The following is a 15,163-nucleotide window of genomic DNA, read 5'->3' as shown; positions in this document are numbered from 1 at the left end:
GCCACATTTCTCAAGACGTCCATACATTTCCCATGACCACTCACTTCACACCATTACTCCTACTCTTCCCCAAAGCTTACACTTTCCGAAACTATGACTTTTACTTTTCCCAAAACCTGACGCTAACCTCCCTGACCATGACTCACACATATACTGAAAATTACATTAGACCTAACCCATAACGTGACATGAAAATGACACCCACTAAGTCCTATGTCTACCAATAACTCTAGATGCTATGGAGTCCATAACATGAACAAGGTTCTTACTTAGACTTATGGTCCTCATGTTGTCACAATGGATTGCAATTTCTTTCTACTCTATACCATTGTCATCTAGTTGTTTTTTCATCCAAAGAAGTTGTGCACTACAACTTCCACATGCAATGTATTTACCTTCGGTGGTGGATAGTGCTACCGAATCTTGTTTCTTGGAAAATTAAGAGTTTAGCATATTTCTAAGTAATTGAAAATTTTCACTCAAAGTCTTTCTGTCAATTTTGCATCTAGAAAAATAAGCTCCAGAGTAACCTTTTAGATCAATGGTTGAAGAGTTTGAGTATCAAAGACTTGAGTTAGGTGTCCCAAGTAGATAATAGGCAACTCTTTTTATTACTACTAAGTGAGATTCTCTAAGATCGGATTGAAATCTAACACATAGGCATACCACGAAAATTATATCTGGTCTATTGGCTAAAAGGTTGAGTACAGATCCTACCGTACTTTTATACAATTTTTTATCTATGTCCCTATCGGAGATGTCCGAGTCAATTTTCAAGGACAAACTCATGGGTGTTCTAATTGACTTAAGGTTTTCAATGTTAAATCTCTTAAGCAATCCTTTAGTGTATTTGGATTGATTTATGAATGTCCCATTATCGGTTTGTATTACTTATAGTCCAAGGAAGAATGTAAGTTCACCCATTAAACTCATTTCAAACTCACTCTTCATTACACAAGCAAATTCTCTATTGAATCCGGATATGCCTTTAATCTAGAAGCATAAATGTGGGGTTACACAAGTAGTACCTTGGACAAGAATTATGAAGTTTTTTTTCTTTTTTTCCTTTTTCTTGTTTACAACAATATGGCAAACAATGAAATCTAATAGGCAAATGTGTTGAAAATGGAAGCCACCATGACTTGACTTGGGAATGAAAATGGCCCAATGAAGTTAGCTAGCTTGGGTATGAAAGGGACAATGTGGGCTTGACTATTGAGTGGTAAATGCCCATGTTGAATTTCTCGACCAACCAAAGCAATGTACCAAAGGGTTGGCCAAAAAAGGGGTAAACGAGAGTAAAACAAAAGTATGGTAAGAAAAAGGTTAATGAGACATTAAATGAAGACAAAATAACCACCACCTTAATAAGAAGGAGATTATAATGGTAGTAATAAAATAATTAAACAATTTGACTAAGTATAACTTTTTTGGGGTGACCACAATTTTTTGGAGTTAACTAATTTTTGGGCTCTGATACCATGTTAAATTTCTAGAAAAGAAAAAAACTTAACTAATTAGATATAATTTGAGTACATGAGCCTCTATTTATAATAGAGGAAAAAAGTAAAATATCCTTCTTCTCCTTGATATTATGATCATAGGTTGGTTAATTATTTCCTCCAAATCATCTTCATCTTCTTCTTGATCTAGTCCAAATGCTATATCATTCCTTGGTTCCTCTCTTTCAATCTCTTCATCATTACGATTAGATATCCGTATAAAATTGTGAGTGATACAACATGCAATGACAATTTTCACCCGAGTCTTATACAAGTATGGAAGAGCTCGATCCAAAATTGCAAATTGTTGGTTCCATAGACCAAAAGTCCTCTCAATTGTGTCTCTTAATGATGAATGTTGATGGTTGGATAACTCTATTATAGTTTCAGGGAGATTATTTTCATCATATTCATTTAAATGATATCTAGTTGAACGATAAGGTACCTAAAAATCAGGCAAGTTAGCATAGAGAATATCTATCAAGTAGTACTTTCCTACAATATGAAATAAAAATAATGATTACTATAAATAAAAGTAACATGTTAAAAAATAATAAATAAAATAAGCATACTACCACTTAGGATGACAAGCTCGTTCGTGTATCTAATTCATGCATCAAAATGCGAGCATCAACTACTGATTCTTTTCACCCAATTACTACAAAAGTGAACTCCATATAGAAATTACAAGCGGCCATCACATTTGTGTTAAGTATTGTCTCCCATCCCAAAACCTACCAGTGTTCTTATTAATAACATGGGCCTTTGTGTAGGTCCCATCAATTGTTCCAATGTAATTTTTAGATTTGCACATTGAAAGTTGATATGAATTTTCTTTTAAATGAATAAATACATAAATAACAATTAGAGTAGTTGTTTACCTTGAAATAGAGATAATAATTCTCATTACCTACTATTTTTGGATGAACATTTCTGGTTGAAGGAAGACATATGTAATCTTTTTTAAATTTGAGTACACCTCTAGTACTCTGTTGAAATATGAATTAATAGTTCAAACTGAGCATATGAAACTTTTCATTGACATTGGTTACCTTTGGCCCTGGCATATGGTAACCATGAATATAGCAATTTGTTCTTCAACTTTAATGTTCTTGGTGTTCACAAGAAGTCTAGTACTTCTTAGAAAATTACAAAGGTTGGTAAAAACACATGGTCTCATCCTATACACACGTCTAAATAAATATTCTTTATGCTCCAACATTAAGCATATATGAGCCCAGGGATGTCAGAGAAGAAGATGAAGTTGAGGTACAAGATAGGTCCAAGGATGAAATGTTGAAGTAGGAGAAGAAGATGAAACGATTGATTGAGAGAGTGATGAAAATATAATTTAGATGACGATAAATCAATAAATTTATTTCATAGTGCTACAACGTTAGTTGTTAGTACAATTAAATATTTCAAACATCCTCAGTGTTATTTTTTTATTACAATACCCCATTAGCAGGTGCATCTGATATCATACCTCCTCGTCCACCTAGGGTACGATAGGTTGCACACCCTGCATCATCTCAGATGGTATTGACACCGTCACCATCTAATAGTGAGTTACATAGGAGAGAATAAAGTTAACTAAACCCCTCTTTTTTATCTTAAATTATATTTTTCCCAAGGTAATTTATGCTATGTGTAAATAGATACATCCACATCATCTCCATCCACATTGGTGGGTGTCAAACTGAATAACACAAAGAAGAATTTCAAAGAATGTTTTTCCAATGATTCATTCTTCTCCCAACGGAGGCTATTTAACATATATTACATTCCATTTTAAATCTAATTTAGATCCACAAATCAAGAGAAAAAATCAAGGAAACAATTCGTTTTCGTCCATCACACTACAATTACAATCTTACAGCTTTGCATATACTCCCCCTCAAGTTGGTGCATAGATATCGGTCATTCCCAACTTGTCAATTATACGATGAAATGCCCTCCCTGATACTGCCTTTGTGAGCATATCAGCCAGCTGACTCTCAGACTGAATAAACGAGAATCATATAATCTTTGCATCGAAGTTCTCCTTGATGAAATGACGATCGACTTCAACATGTTTAATGCGATCATATTGAACATGATTTTCTGCAATTGTGGTGGCTGCCTTGTCATCACATTGGAGATTCATAGGTTTAGTGTATTCTATCCCTAAACCCCTCAGTATATTCCTTATCCATAACAACTCACATACACCATGAGTCATGCCTCAAAATTCAATGTCAGCACTTGATCTTGATACTACTTCTATTTTTTACTTTTCCAAGTGACAAGATTCCCTTCCACAAAAGTAAAGTAACCCGACATGGATCTTCTGGTTGTCCGGTCACCTGCTCAATCAGAATTTGTATATCCTTCAATATTAGAGATACCCTTTTTTTAGAATAACAAACCTTTTCCCGGAGCACTCTTTAAGTATCTCAAGATTCGATAGACCGCTTCCATATGTTCTTCACTTGGTGCATTCATGAAATGACTCACAACACTCATTGCATATGCTACATCAGGCCTTGTGTGTGATAAGTAGATCAATCTTTCAACTAATCGATGATAACGCCCTTTGTCTGCTGGGGTTTGATCTGGGAAAATTTCGAGCTTATGATTCATTTCCATGGGCGTCTCTACTGGTTTACAATCTAACATTCCGGTTTTGGCTAAAAGATCCAACACATTTTTTTGCTGTGAAAGGAAGACGCCATGTTTCAATTTTACGATTTCAATTCCCAAAAAATATTTAAGTTGTTCGAGAACCTTTATTTCGATTTTTTGTGGCTAAATACTCTTGTAACGCTTGCATTTCACATGGGTCATCTCCTATCACAACCATATCATCAACATACACAGTTAAAGTTGTTACTTTTCCTTCTTTATGTTTTATAAACAAAGTATGATCTGAGTTACTTTGCTTATAGCTGAACTCCTTCATTGTAGATGAGAATCTCCCAAACCATGCTCTAGGTGACTGTTTCAGGCCATACAATGACCTCTTCAATTTACAGACTTCACCTTAACACAAAGAACCATTTTTAACTCCGGGTGGTAGCTCCATGTAGACTTCTTCTTCTAAGTCTCCTTTGAGAAAGACATTTTTAACATCAAATTGTTGCAGAGGCCAGTCTCGATTTGCTGTTATAGATATAAGAATGCGAATTGTATTGATTTTAGCTACTGGTGCAAAAGTATCCTGATGGTCTATCCCATACCTTTGTGTATATCCCTTTGCAACTAGCCGAGCTTTATATCTTTCAATACTTCCATCCGGTTTGAGTTTCACAGTGAATACCCATCAACATCCAATTGTCTTCACTCCTTTAGTCTGTGAAACAAGTTCCCACGTGACAGTCTTTTGTAGAGCCTCCATCTCTTCGTTTGTCGCCTTTTTCCATTTTGGATCAGCTAATGCAACCTGCACATTACTAGGAATAGAAACCCTGGATAATAGATCAATAGTAAAAGCATACGATTTAGTCAACCAATGGGAGGACACATAGTTATTGATTGAATATTTGGTCTTGGCTTTAGAATCAAGTTCATACTGTTTCTTTGGAACTCCCTTATTCAATCTTTGTGGATATCTATGAGTTATATTTTTTGTAGGAACACATGTTTCAAAAGATTCAACAAACACAGGATTCGTATTTACTTGAGGAGGAATATTCTGGGTTGATTGTTCAGTTGATGGTGCAGACGAGGGCAACTCTGAGGATTCTTCAGGGGCAATTAATGATTCACTCACGACTTCATGGTTGGGAGCATAGTCTTGTTGCACATCATGACGACCTAGTTGGTTAAAATATTCATTCACTGCTTCTAACTCGACACCTCCACTATTCTCTTGCTGATTAAACAATTCATTCACCGCTTCTAACTCAATAAACTTAGCCCCTCCATTATTCTTGTCACTTGAGCTCTCCCCCTGAAGAGAATTTTGAGAGACTTCCCCTGAGTAATAAGGTTTTAATTCATGGAAAGAGGCATCTAGAGTTACATGGAGCTTTCGGGTGTGTGGATCATAGCACCAATATCCTTTTTGAAAATCAGAATAGCCAACAAAAACACATCGTTTGGCACATGGATCAAGTTTATTTTGCAAGACTTTTGGGATATGAACATATACAGTACACCCAAAAACCCGGGGTTCAAGATTTGAAAGATGGAGAATGGAAATTAGGGAGAGCAATTTCTGTTGAGGAGTTTGAAAGTCTATAACTTGAGAAGTTGTTCAATTGATAAGGTAGGTAGCAAATTTGATAGCTTAGCCATATTAAAACCGAGGCACTTTCATGCCAAAGAGAGAGGCACGCACTACTTCCAAAATTTTCCTATTCTTCCTCTCTGCCAACCCATTTTGTTGGGGAGTGTAGGTGCATGAGGTCTAATGACAAATTCCATGATTGTTCAGAAAATTACCAAGAGAAGCATCGACAAACTCAGTACCATTGTCAGATTATAAAATATGAATCTGCTTCTGGTACTGAGTGTGTACCATTTGGTGAAATTTTTGATAAACTAGACACACATAACTCTTTTTTATAAGTAGGGATACCCAAGTCATTCTAGTGCATTCATCAATAAATGTTACAAAATACCGAGCTTGAGAAATAGAGGGAACCTTTGCAGGACCCCAAACATCAAAATGAATAGCCTCGAAAGGTTCAAAACTCTTATTCAAACTCGGTAAATAAGAGATACGGTGGCTCTTAGCCAGTTCACAAGTGTCACAATTAAAATCCAAATTCTTCAAACTTGAAAAAAGTTGTGGTCGCAATTTCTTAAGATAACCAAAAGAAAGATGGCCGAGTCTTCGGTGTCGTAACCATATAGTTGTTTGAGCATTGTCTTCACTACTAGCTTGATTTGCCTGACAGATGTTCAATCCCCCATTCTCTGTTAACTCCGAATAGTAGAGTTTGCCCCGTCTAAAACCGTAACCAAGAATCTTCCTGGTTAGAATGTCTTGAAAAATACAAAAGAAGGGCCAGAAAGTTACAGTATAAGCAAGAGTTGGAGTAATTTGGTTAATAGACAACAGATTGTATTCAAGAGATGGAACAACAAGGACAGTATCTAATGTAAGATTATTCGACAAGATAACTAATCCTTCCCCAGTAATAGGAGAGGTACTACCATTGGCGGTGGAAATAACGGATTGAGGAGAAGGTATGACAGATTTTAACTGATTGGAATCCCTCGTCATGTGATCGGATGCACTTGTATCAATAATCCAAGTTTTATTCTTAGAATATGTAGAGAATATTGATGCTTTACCGATAATACCTTGATGGGCAACATTCACTGCAGGCAGTAGCTTTTCCCCAACAATCTTTTTTCCAGGTTTTTTTGAAAAGTCCCACCACTCTAGATAACCAATAATCTCGTAACAACGCTAGTGCGAATGGCCTTTTTTCCCCGTAGTGAGTGCATACCCAGTTGTTAGCTTTTCCAGAGAATGGACAATAGCTCCCCATTGTCTATCTCAGGGTTGATTTCGATTTTCGGTCTAGTCTGGTTCGGTTCGATTCTGGTCCAGTTCTGGCCCGATTCAGTTTTGTTCCAGTTGTGGTCCAGTTTAGGTTTGCTGGGTTGACCCGTTATCTGTTGGGTTGACCCACATATAAATAAAGGAACAGTAGTTCCTAATTTTTTTTTAAAAAATCACCTTTTTCCTTCGGCGACTGCAACGAAGCGTTGGCTTCCTTTGGCAGCGGCGGTGGTCGTAACGATAACAAGGCCAATGGTGTGTCGTCGGCGATCATCGGTGGTCATCGGCGATGCTATTTCGGCTACCAGACCGTCGTTGCAGAAAAAAGTTTTGCAAGCGTCGATTTCCATTGATCGGTGGTGCAGTTTGCTGGAGGGCCGAGCTGTGGCTCGGCTGTTCACGGCAATGTTCGAAATACCGCTTGACTTTTCTGACGGTGGCTCTGGTCACAACGACAATAGAGCGGCTCTTCATTTCAAAATAACGACAGAGCGTCTTCGGCGATGATAGTGCGGTTGTCGGTGATGTTCGGAAGCTCTCTGACGGTGGCTCTAGTCACGATGGTGACAAATCGTTTTCAACGACGACAGTGCGGTTGTCGCCGACGTTCAGAAGCCGGTTTAAACCGGCTCTTCGTGCGCTTCTGCTATGGGGGATAGAGCTTCTTCTGCTTTGTTCTTTAGCTAGAAGCTCTTCGTGCGCTTCGGCTACGGGACAGAGCTTCGACTTTGGTCTCGGCTATAGAAAGCTCTTCAACGGTGGCTTCTTCATTCACAGCGACAGCAGAAATTTTCTCCCATTCTGATACCATGTCAAACCGAATAACACAAATAAGAATTTCAAATAATGTTTTTCCGATGATTCATTCTTCTCCCAATGGAGGCTATTTAACATATATTACATTCCATTTTAAATATAATTTAGATCCACAAATCAAGAGAAAAAATCACGGAAACAATTCGTTTCTGTCTATCATGCTACAATTACAATCTTACAGCTTTACATACAGTGGGTCCATCCACATTGGCTCCATCTGCATCCTCACAAATGAGGCGATCACAGAGTCTGACCAGGGGCTCCAGAGTTGATAAGCTTGTGGCACATATCAACAAGAGGAGGATCCCAATGGAGTTCCAAGGTGGGCATAGAAGGGCATCGAGACTCCCTACTGCCATTTTCACTCATTGGGTAGGCCATGAGCTACAAACTTTCATGGAGGTGAAGGTACAAAATTTTGAATCTTACACCGAGGACCAAATAGCTTATGCACAAGGGTGGCATCGTATCGAGCCAAACCCGAACCTGCATATGTTCGAGTTAGGTTTGATTTAAATATTTCGAACTCGAGTTTGAACCGAGCCTAGCCTCGAGCCCAATAATTTTAATTGAGTTCAAGTTTGACCTCAAACTCCAACCTACATTTAAAAATTTGCATAAAATATCCATCAAATAAACTGTACATAAAATTATGCATACATTTTACATAAAATTGGGCATGACCTCTACCTAAAATTGGGGGATGATAATGACAAACAACTCAGATCCTTCGTGGTGAGTAGCTTACGTATTTGACAAAATAACAAACCTATGTTCTTCCTGAACAACTTCATGACAACATGTACTCAGATATGCCAATAGTGTATCAATAAAATTGGCCGAAGATGGGGCTCTCCACGTAGAGCTTCCCTCGTAATATTTGGTTGAGGAGGAAGTGGGGGCAGAGACTAGTTATAAAGGATAATAACATATAGTTGTAAAATTGTACTTCGAAGAAATCAGGACAAGCAAGGAGTTGCTGCTATGCATAATCCCTCATGCATCGCTGGTTTTTCTCGGGTCCTCGTTAAATTAACGAGCCTACACGTGAGCTTCTGAATAGAAGCACAATTTGCTCGAGCTCGGCTCGTTAACTTAAATAAACCAGAACTATATCTCGAATTCGATTTGAGATCAAGATAAATCGAACCGAATCGAGCCGAGCTCGAGTTGATCGCAAACCAGCTCGGTTTGATGCCACCCTACTTATGCATATCCTTATATTTATGTATTTTACAAAATGTTCAATTAGATTTTCTTTTGTCTTTCTAGTTTACAATGTTAACATTGGTAATGTTGTGTTATAGGAAGAATTTGATGTGGATTTGACTAGCAATGTGACAACACAAATTGTCGAGCATCCTATATTGGCTACTGCATTTCGATAACACCTGACTGTTGCGCATGGGTGGTGTGTGGAGTGTGGAGGCATCCATGTGGCATGTCTACTCCTTATAGAGGTGTTTCCTTCGTGTTTGAGGGAGAGATGTTTAATGTAATCTAAATTTGTATGAATTTTGTTGAAAAATTAATTATTTTTATTTTACTAATATTTAATTTTTATTTATAGAGACATTCCCGAGTAAATGTTGAAAATGCTAGAAAACAAAATCTTCGACATACCATAAGATTAAAGTCTTTGATGTTTATTAGAGAGGATATGATATGTATGTTAATTTGGAGTACATTTTATTTCAAATGAACTACTATTCTAACATGTTTATATTCACGTGACATTATAAATAAGTAGGGTACACATTGCTCTGATATTAAGTAATTTCAGCATAGTCATTGGTCCGATGAAGGCGGGTTGCCTTGAAGGATTTGAAGAACAATATGTAACTATGAATTTCTTATAAATATTAAAATTTATTTTATACACGAATAATTATAATGAATTACCTCTTGTTATTTTTTTTTTCACAAGAGGAGATGCATCGACGACAAGTACGAGAGGCACAAGAAGTTGGTGAGCTAGTTGATAAGAGTGCCATCGTGAAACTTGTTCCTTGATACCGATTAAACTCAACTACCTTTACCCAGGAGGCCGAACATCTTCATCCCAACTGCCTACACAGTTAGAGGAGGGGTTGCAAGAAACTAAGGAGGAGGTTAGAGCAAGAGAATAAGATGAGCAATTTTTTTTATATGTAATGATGTAAAATAATGATGTAAAATTTTTTTATATTTGATAATATAGTTTTTGCTTAAATAAGATTTATTTATCTTTTTTTTATAAATCATCGAACAAGGATAAATAAAAAAATGTATTTTAAAAAATAATTCTTTATGCTTGGAAAATTAAAATTTACAGGCAGAAATTTCTCCCATAAATTTTAATCAACTAAATTAAAATTCTCTAGCAAAAGTTGGCCAAATATTTTTTGAGCAGAAATTTTCGCTAGCAGAAATTTTCTGACAACGAATTTCAGATTTGCCAGTAATTTTAAAATATTAAATATGTTGCCAGCGAAAAAATTTCGTGGTCGTTTTTTTCTGCCTGCAAAATAGAGTTTTCGCTGGCAGATTAAATTACTGACTTTCGTTAAACCCATGCTCTCCTCGACTCTCTCCCCGTCACAATTACTGAAGTTGCAGGTGAGGAGAGATCAGGTGCAGAGCAGCCGACGTCAAGTGAAATTACAAAATGGTTCGGCGCTTCTGCCCTCTAAATTTCTACTATATCCGCTAGAAGGTCGACGGTCGAAAGCACGCAAGTCCAGCTGTGTCCTCATCTTGACCCTGCAGAGAGATGGAGACTTTCTTCGCCATACTCTTCTCTTCACTTCTTGTTTTGTGGATCCTGCGGCGCTTTCTGAAGAATTCCAGTTCCCTCGCCGGAAAGCTTCCGCCCGGCCCCGTTCCAGCACCGCTCGTCGGCAGCCTCTTCAAACTTGGGGACGAGCCTCACAGGTCGCTTGCTGTGTTTGCAGCAACATATGGCCCACTCATGAGTCTGCGGCTTGGCCAAGTCACCACTGTGGTGGTCTCCTCCGCAGCCATGGCTAAAAAGGTCCTGCAGAGGAACGACCAGTCATTCGCCGGAAGGAGCGTGGTTGACGCCGTCCGTGTACTCGGCCATGAGGGGGCGTCCATGGTGTGGCTGCAACCGGGTCAGCACTGGAGAAGACTGCGGTCTCTGTGCAATACGTGCATATTCTCGTCTCAGCGACTTGACGCCAGCCAAGGCCTCCGTCGCCGGAAAGTGGAGGAGCTGCTTGCACACGTTAGCAACAGCGCTTTGTCCGGAAAAACTGTTGACATAGGGAAAGTAGCGTTTGTCACTATCCTTAATCTTATCTCCAACACAGTCTTCTCTGTTGATATGGTCGATATTGATTCACAAACAGCGCAGGAGTTCAAAGATTTGGTGTGGGCAATTTTGGAAGAAGCAGGTAAGCCCAACCTCGTCGACTGTTTCCCAATTCTTCGACCCATTGATCCGCAAGGAATTAGGCGCCGTATGAGATCTTACCTTCAAATACTACATGACGTTTTTGAAAAAGAGATCCAAGACCGTGAAGTCTCTAGATCAGCGTCTAAATATCGACGGAGAAACGATTTCCTTGATGCCCTTCTAGACCAGAAGGAGAATGGCGCTGAGCTCAGTCGAATCGAGCTGAAGTCTCTATTTGCGGTACTGTTCGAAGCTTTATGATTATATCCATCGATTTTCGTTGCCCGATATTTCGCAAAGCTCACAAATTAATTTTTTTTCTCAAATCCACCAGGATTTATTTGTAGCCGGTAGCGACACGAGCTCAGATACTCTAGAATGGGCCATGGCCGAGCTGCTCCGAAACCCGGAAGCCATGGCACGGGCGAGATCAGAGCTTGGTGAAATCATCGGTAAAGGAAAACAGGTGGAAGAATCAGATGTATGTCGACTTCCATACCTCCAGGCAATTGTAAAAGAGACTCTGCGGCTTCACCCGCCTGCTCCCTTCCTGATCCCCCACAGAGCTGAATGCGATGTGGAAATCTCGGGCTACACCATACCCAAGCACACCAAAGTGATCGTTAACGTATGGGCTATAGCTAGGGACAGCAAAATTTGGGCGGATCCGACCTGTTTCAAGCCAGAGAGATTTCTTGGGTCGAAGGTGGACTACGGAGGACAGCATTTCGAGCTAATCCCTTTTGGCGCCGGCCGGCGGATCTGCCCTGGACTACCGCTTGCGTTTCGGATGGTGCACCTGCTGCTGGCTTCTCTTCTCCATTCCTTCTGCTGGACGCTTCCTGATGGGATGGGGGCAGAGGATCTGGACATGAAAGAGAAGTTCGGAATCACCCTCCAGAAGTCTGCCCCGTTAGTAGCTGTGCCCCTCAAACCGTGACTCCCTTGGTGCAGACAAAAAGGGCAAAAGGTCAAGTCTATTTTCATTTTGTTTTAGTGTATCATATAGAAAATATAATAAAGTATCCTTTTTTGTTAGTGTGACCTTGTGAAAAATGTTAAAAGAATTTATTAATAAAATAGCTTTGGTATAAAATAACTAAAAAAAGGTACTCATGTAATTGTTTGCTATTCTAAAATATAATTATTTTTTTATTTGATAAAATAAATATAAATTTATATTAAAAAATATTTTTTATTAATTAAATAGTACATTACATTTAGATAAATATATAATAATTTAATTCATTTATATGATTATGATGTTAATTAGTATTTATTTTAATTATTCAAATAATTAAGCAATGGTAAATAATTTTGTTCCTAACTAATGTGATTAATTGAGTATAAAAATAGATTTTTTTTATGTAATCATTACTAGATATAATATAATAAATCTATTTACTCAAAATAAAATAATTTTGACTCATAAATAAATAAATTATCGAGGATTAAAATTTATTAATTTAACTAATATTTATTTTATTTAAGTAATTAATAAAAAATACATATGATCAACATAATAAGTTAAATTCTATCCATAAATATTCTTAAAATCAATGACAAAAATAATTATATATAAACTAGATATTTACATGTAAAAATAGAAACTATGAAGGATGTCATATTTTAGTGTTTCATACTTGAAAGTTTTAAGGTCGAAGAGGACACGATGAGAGAAGAAGTATAAGAGAAAGAAGAAGAGAAGAGAGTTAACGAAAGAAAGAAGAGGAGATTGAGTATGAGCATGCCCTCTTTAACACTCTTATTTTGTTGAAGAACGGGTATGGAAGAGTCATATATGACTCTCATAGCAAAAAGTCTCACAAACCAAATATGGTAGAGTCTTACAAGAGTCTCACTTAAGAATGTTTCACAGAAGAGTCTCTATTAAAAGATGTATTAGTTATACTAGTCTTTTATTTATGTCCAAAATTATCAACATGTGCTATTAGTGTATATAAACTTCAAGTTAGGGATTTTGTCATCATAAAAAAAGGGGAGGTTGTTGGACCAAATGGTAAAATTATGCTGGTCTTCATTATTTTGATGATAAAAAAATGATCCCTTAAAAGTGTGCTACTAATGGTATTATTAGTGTATTTTAGACACAAGCCGTCTAACACATTTATTACAAGGTTTATGGCAAAATCTCAAGACACAACGGTGCTCAATCAAGTTGTCAAGTCAAGACCCGAAACAAAAACACATTGAATATTGTTATTGAGAAGAAAAACGTACACAAAAGAGATGAACAAAGATTTGAACCAACCAAACTTCGATTTTTCAAGCACATTAATGTTATGGAGATTTAGGGTATAAAATATTTTAAAGCCATGTTTTAATTGAATGCATATAAACATTTTACAAGGGTAGCCCCTTTAGAATAGCCTCTATCATGTTATATGTCAAAATAGTACACTGGCATATGGCATGATCGATCATCCAAAATGTAGTCTGACGTAGCTTATAAAGTATGATCCATTATTTGATCAACATGATTGATCATGCAGAATGCTTCCAGAAAGATGCTATAAAACAAGATTGATCTAATAAGAAACAAAGACTTATCAACACACATAAACTTGCACAAACCATACATTATTTTAAACCACATAAAAATCCATAAATACAAAAGAAGACCAAACTCATACAAAGGTAGCACAAGAAGCAAAGGGGAACCCATCACCCATGCAAAACTATGCAAGGATGAAGTCCACCTCGTCCACACAAAGAGGGATGTCCCTATGCATGGTTCTAGACAAATCCATCCATAATATCTCTTAAATGCAGGTCCCACTGCAACCTTCCAAAGCTACTCAAGGATCTCCAACAAATCATCGTCAATCTACCCAAATAAATCAAGGAGACAAATTATCTCAAATCACTCAATTAAAGGACGAAGATCAAGCCCAAATAAATCAATTACAAGAAGAAAATCAAGATTTAAAATTAATGGGAGAAGAAAGGAATGAGTAAACACTGATTTATATTTGATTAATGTAATTTTGTCAAGATAGATAGATGACACTTAGCTACATGACATCCTTGAGATTTTATTTCTCAATTAAGGGTTTGTAAAACTATATAAACCTTTGTAATTCTTCTACATTCATTCATTCAATACATTCAAAATTTAGTTCCCTTGCCTTGGCGCTCTCTCTTGGGTTTTGGTCTCGAGGCACTCTCTCATTTTTTTTTCACTCATTCACTCATTAATTCATGGTGGCTTAAATTTTATGGAAATAGAGTAGACTGTTTGATCTTGAGGAGGATGATCTCATTCAAACAAGTAGATATTCTTCCATTAATTCTATTTCTTATTCTTTTATTATCATCTTCTTTATAAAGATTGTCATAGCAATTTCTTTTCTCTTTTGAATTCTTCTTCTCTTCTTACACTTCCATCAATTGCCTTTGTCTCTTACTTCCATCCTTATTTTAAAAATTTATCACGAGTACCAATGCTATCTCAATACATTCAAATTCACCTTTCAAGTCAGTTACATCTATTACTGCACCTATTTCAATTAAACTTTCCTCCAACAACTACGTGTTATGAAGAAGTCAATGGATTCCAGTTTTAAAATCCCAATACCTCAAGGGATTCATTGATGGATCTATTATGCCCCCCTACAATTTGTTAGTGATAACCCATCCATGATAAATCCATCTTTTAAAGAATGGGAGCTTGAAGACCAATTATATGTTAGTTGGTTCAATGCTACAATGGCTAAAGAAGCCTGTTGCCATGTGGTTTGATTTAAGAGCGCAAGAGATGTATGGCAAAAATGTGAAATCATTTTTTTCAAACCATCAAACATTGTAAACAATGAAGACGACAAAGGATCAAACTTTGAATGACTATGTCACAAAATTCAAAGAAACATGTGACACCTTAGCAACGATACAAAGTCCTATTTTAGAAGAGGACAAATCCTTTTGACTTCT

At 37.1% G+C, this 15,163-nt stretch overlaps 1 protein-coding gene across 2 annotated transcripts; it reads left to right on the top strand.

Moving 5' to 3' along the window:
• The first annotated feature begins 10,516 nt into the window (after positions 1-10,516).
• Positions 10,517-12,291, top strand: LOC137938976 (geraniol 8-hydroxylase-like). Of its 2 annotated transcripts, XM_068784119.1 has the most exons (3): positions 10,517-11,210; positions 11,322-11,452; positions 11,547-12,291. In XM_068784119.1, the coding sequence occupies exons 1-3, from the start codon at positions 10,568-10,570 to the stop codon at positions 12,150-12,152; spliced, it is 1,380 nt and encodes a 459-aa protein (XP_068640220.1). In that variant the 5' UTR covers positions 10,517-10,567; the 3' UTR covers positions 12,153-12,291. The 2 variants fall into 2 exon arrangements, with proteins under 2 accessions (XP_068640220.1, XP_068640219.1); XM_068784118.1 differs by having other exon boundaries at positions 10,517-11,452.
• Positions 12,292-15,163: the final 2,872 nt, after the last annotated feature.

Source organism: Aristolochia californica, unplaced genomic scaffold, assembly GCF_029961685.1.
Source record: "Aristolochia californica isolate CCGP_79_NKW_82.1479 unplaced genomic scaffold, dmAriCali1.0.hap1 SCAF_8, whole genome shotgun sequence".
NCBI lineage: Eukaryota > Viridiplantae > Streptophyta > Magnoliopsida > Piperales > Aristolochiaceae > Aristolochia > Aristolochia californica.
Note: the sequence above shows the minus strand (reverse complement) of the source record. Positions and strands in the feature narration are given on the sequence as shown.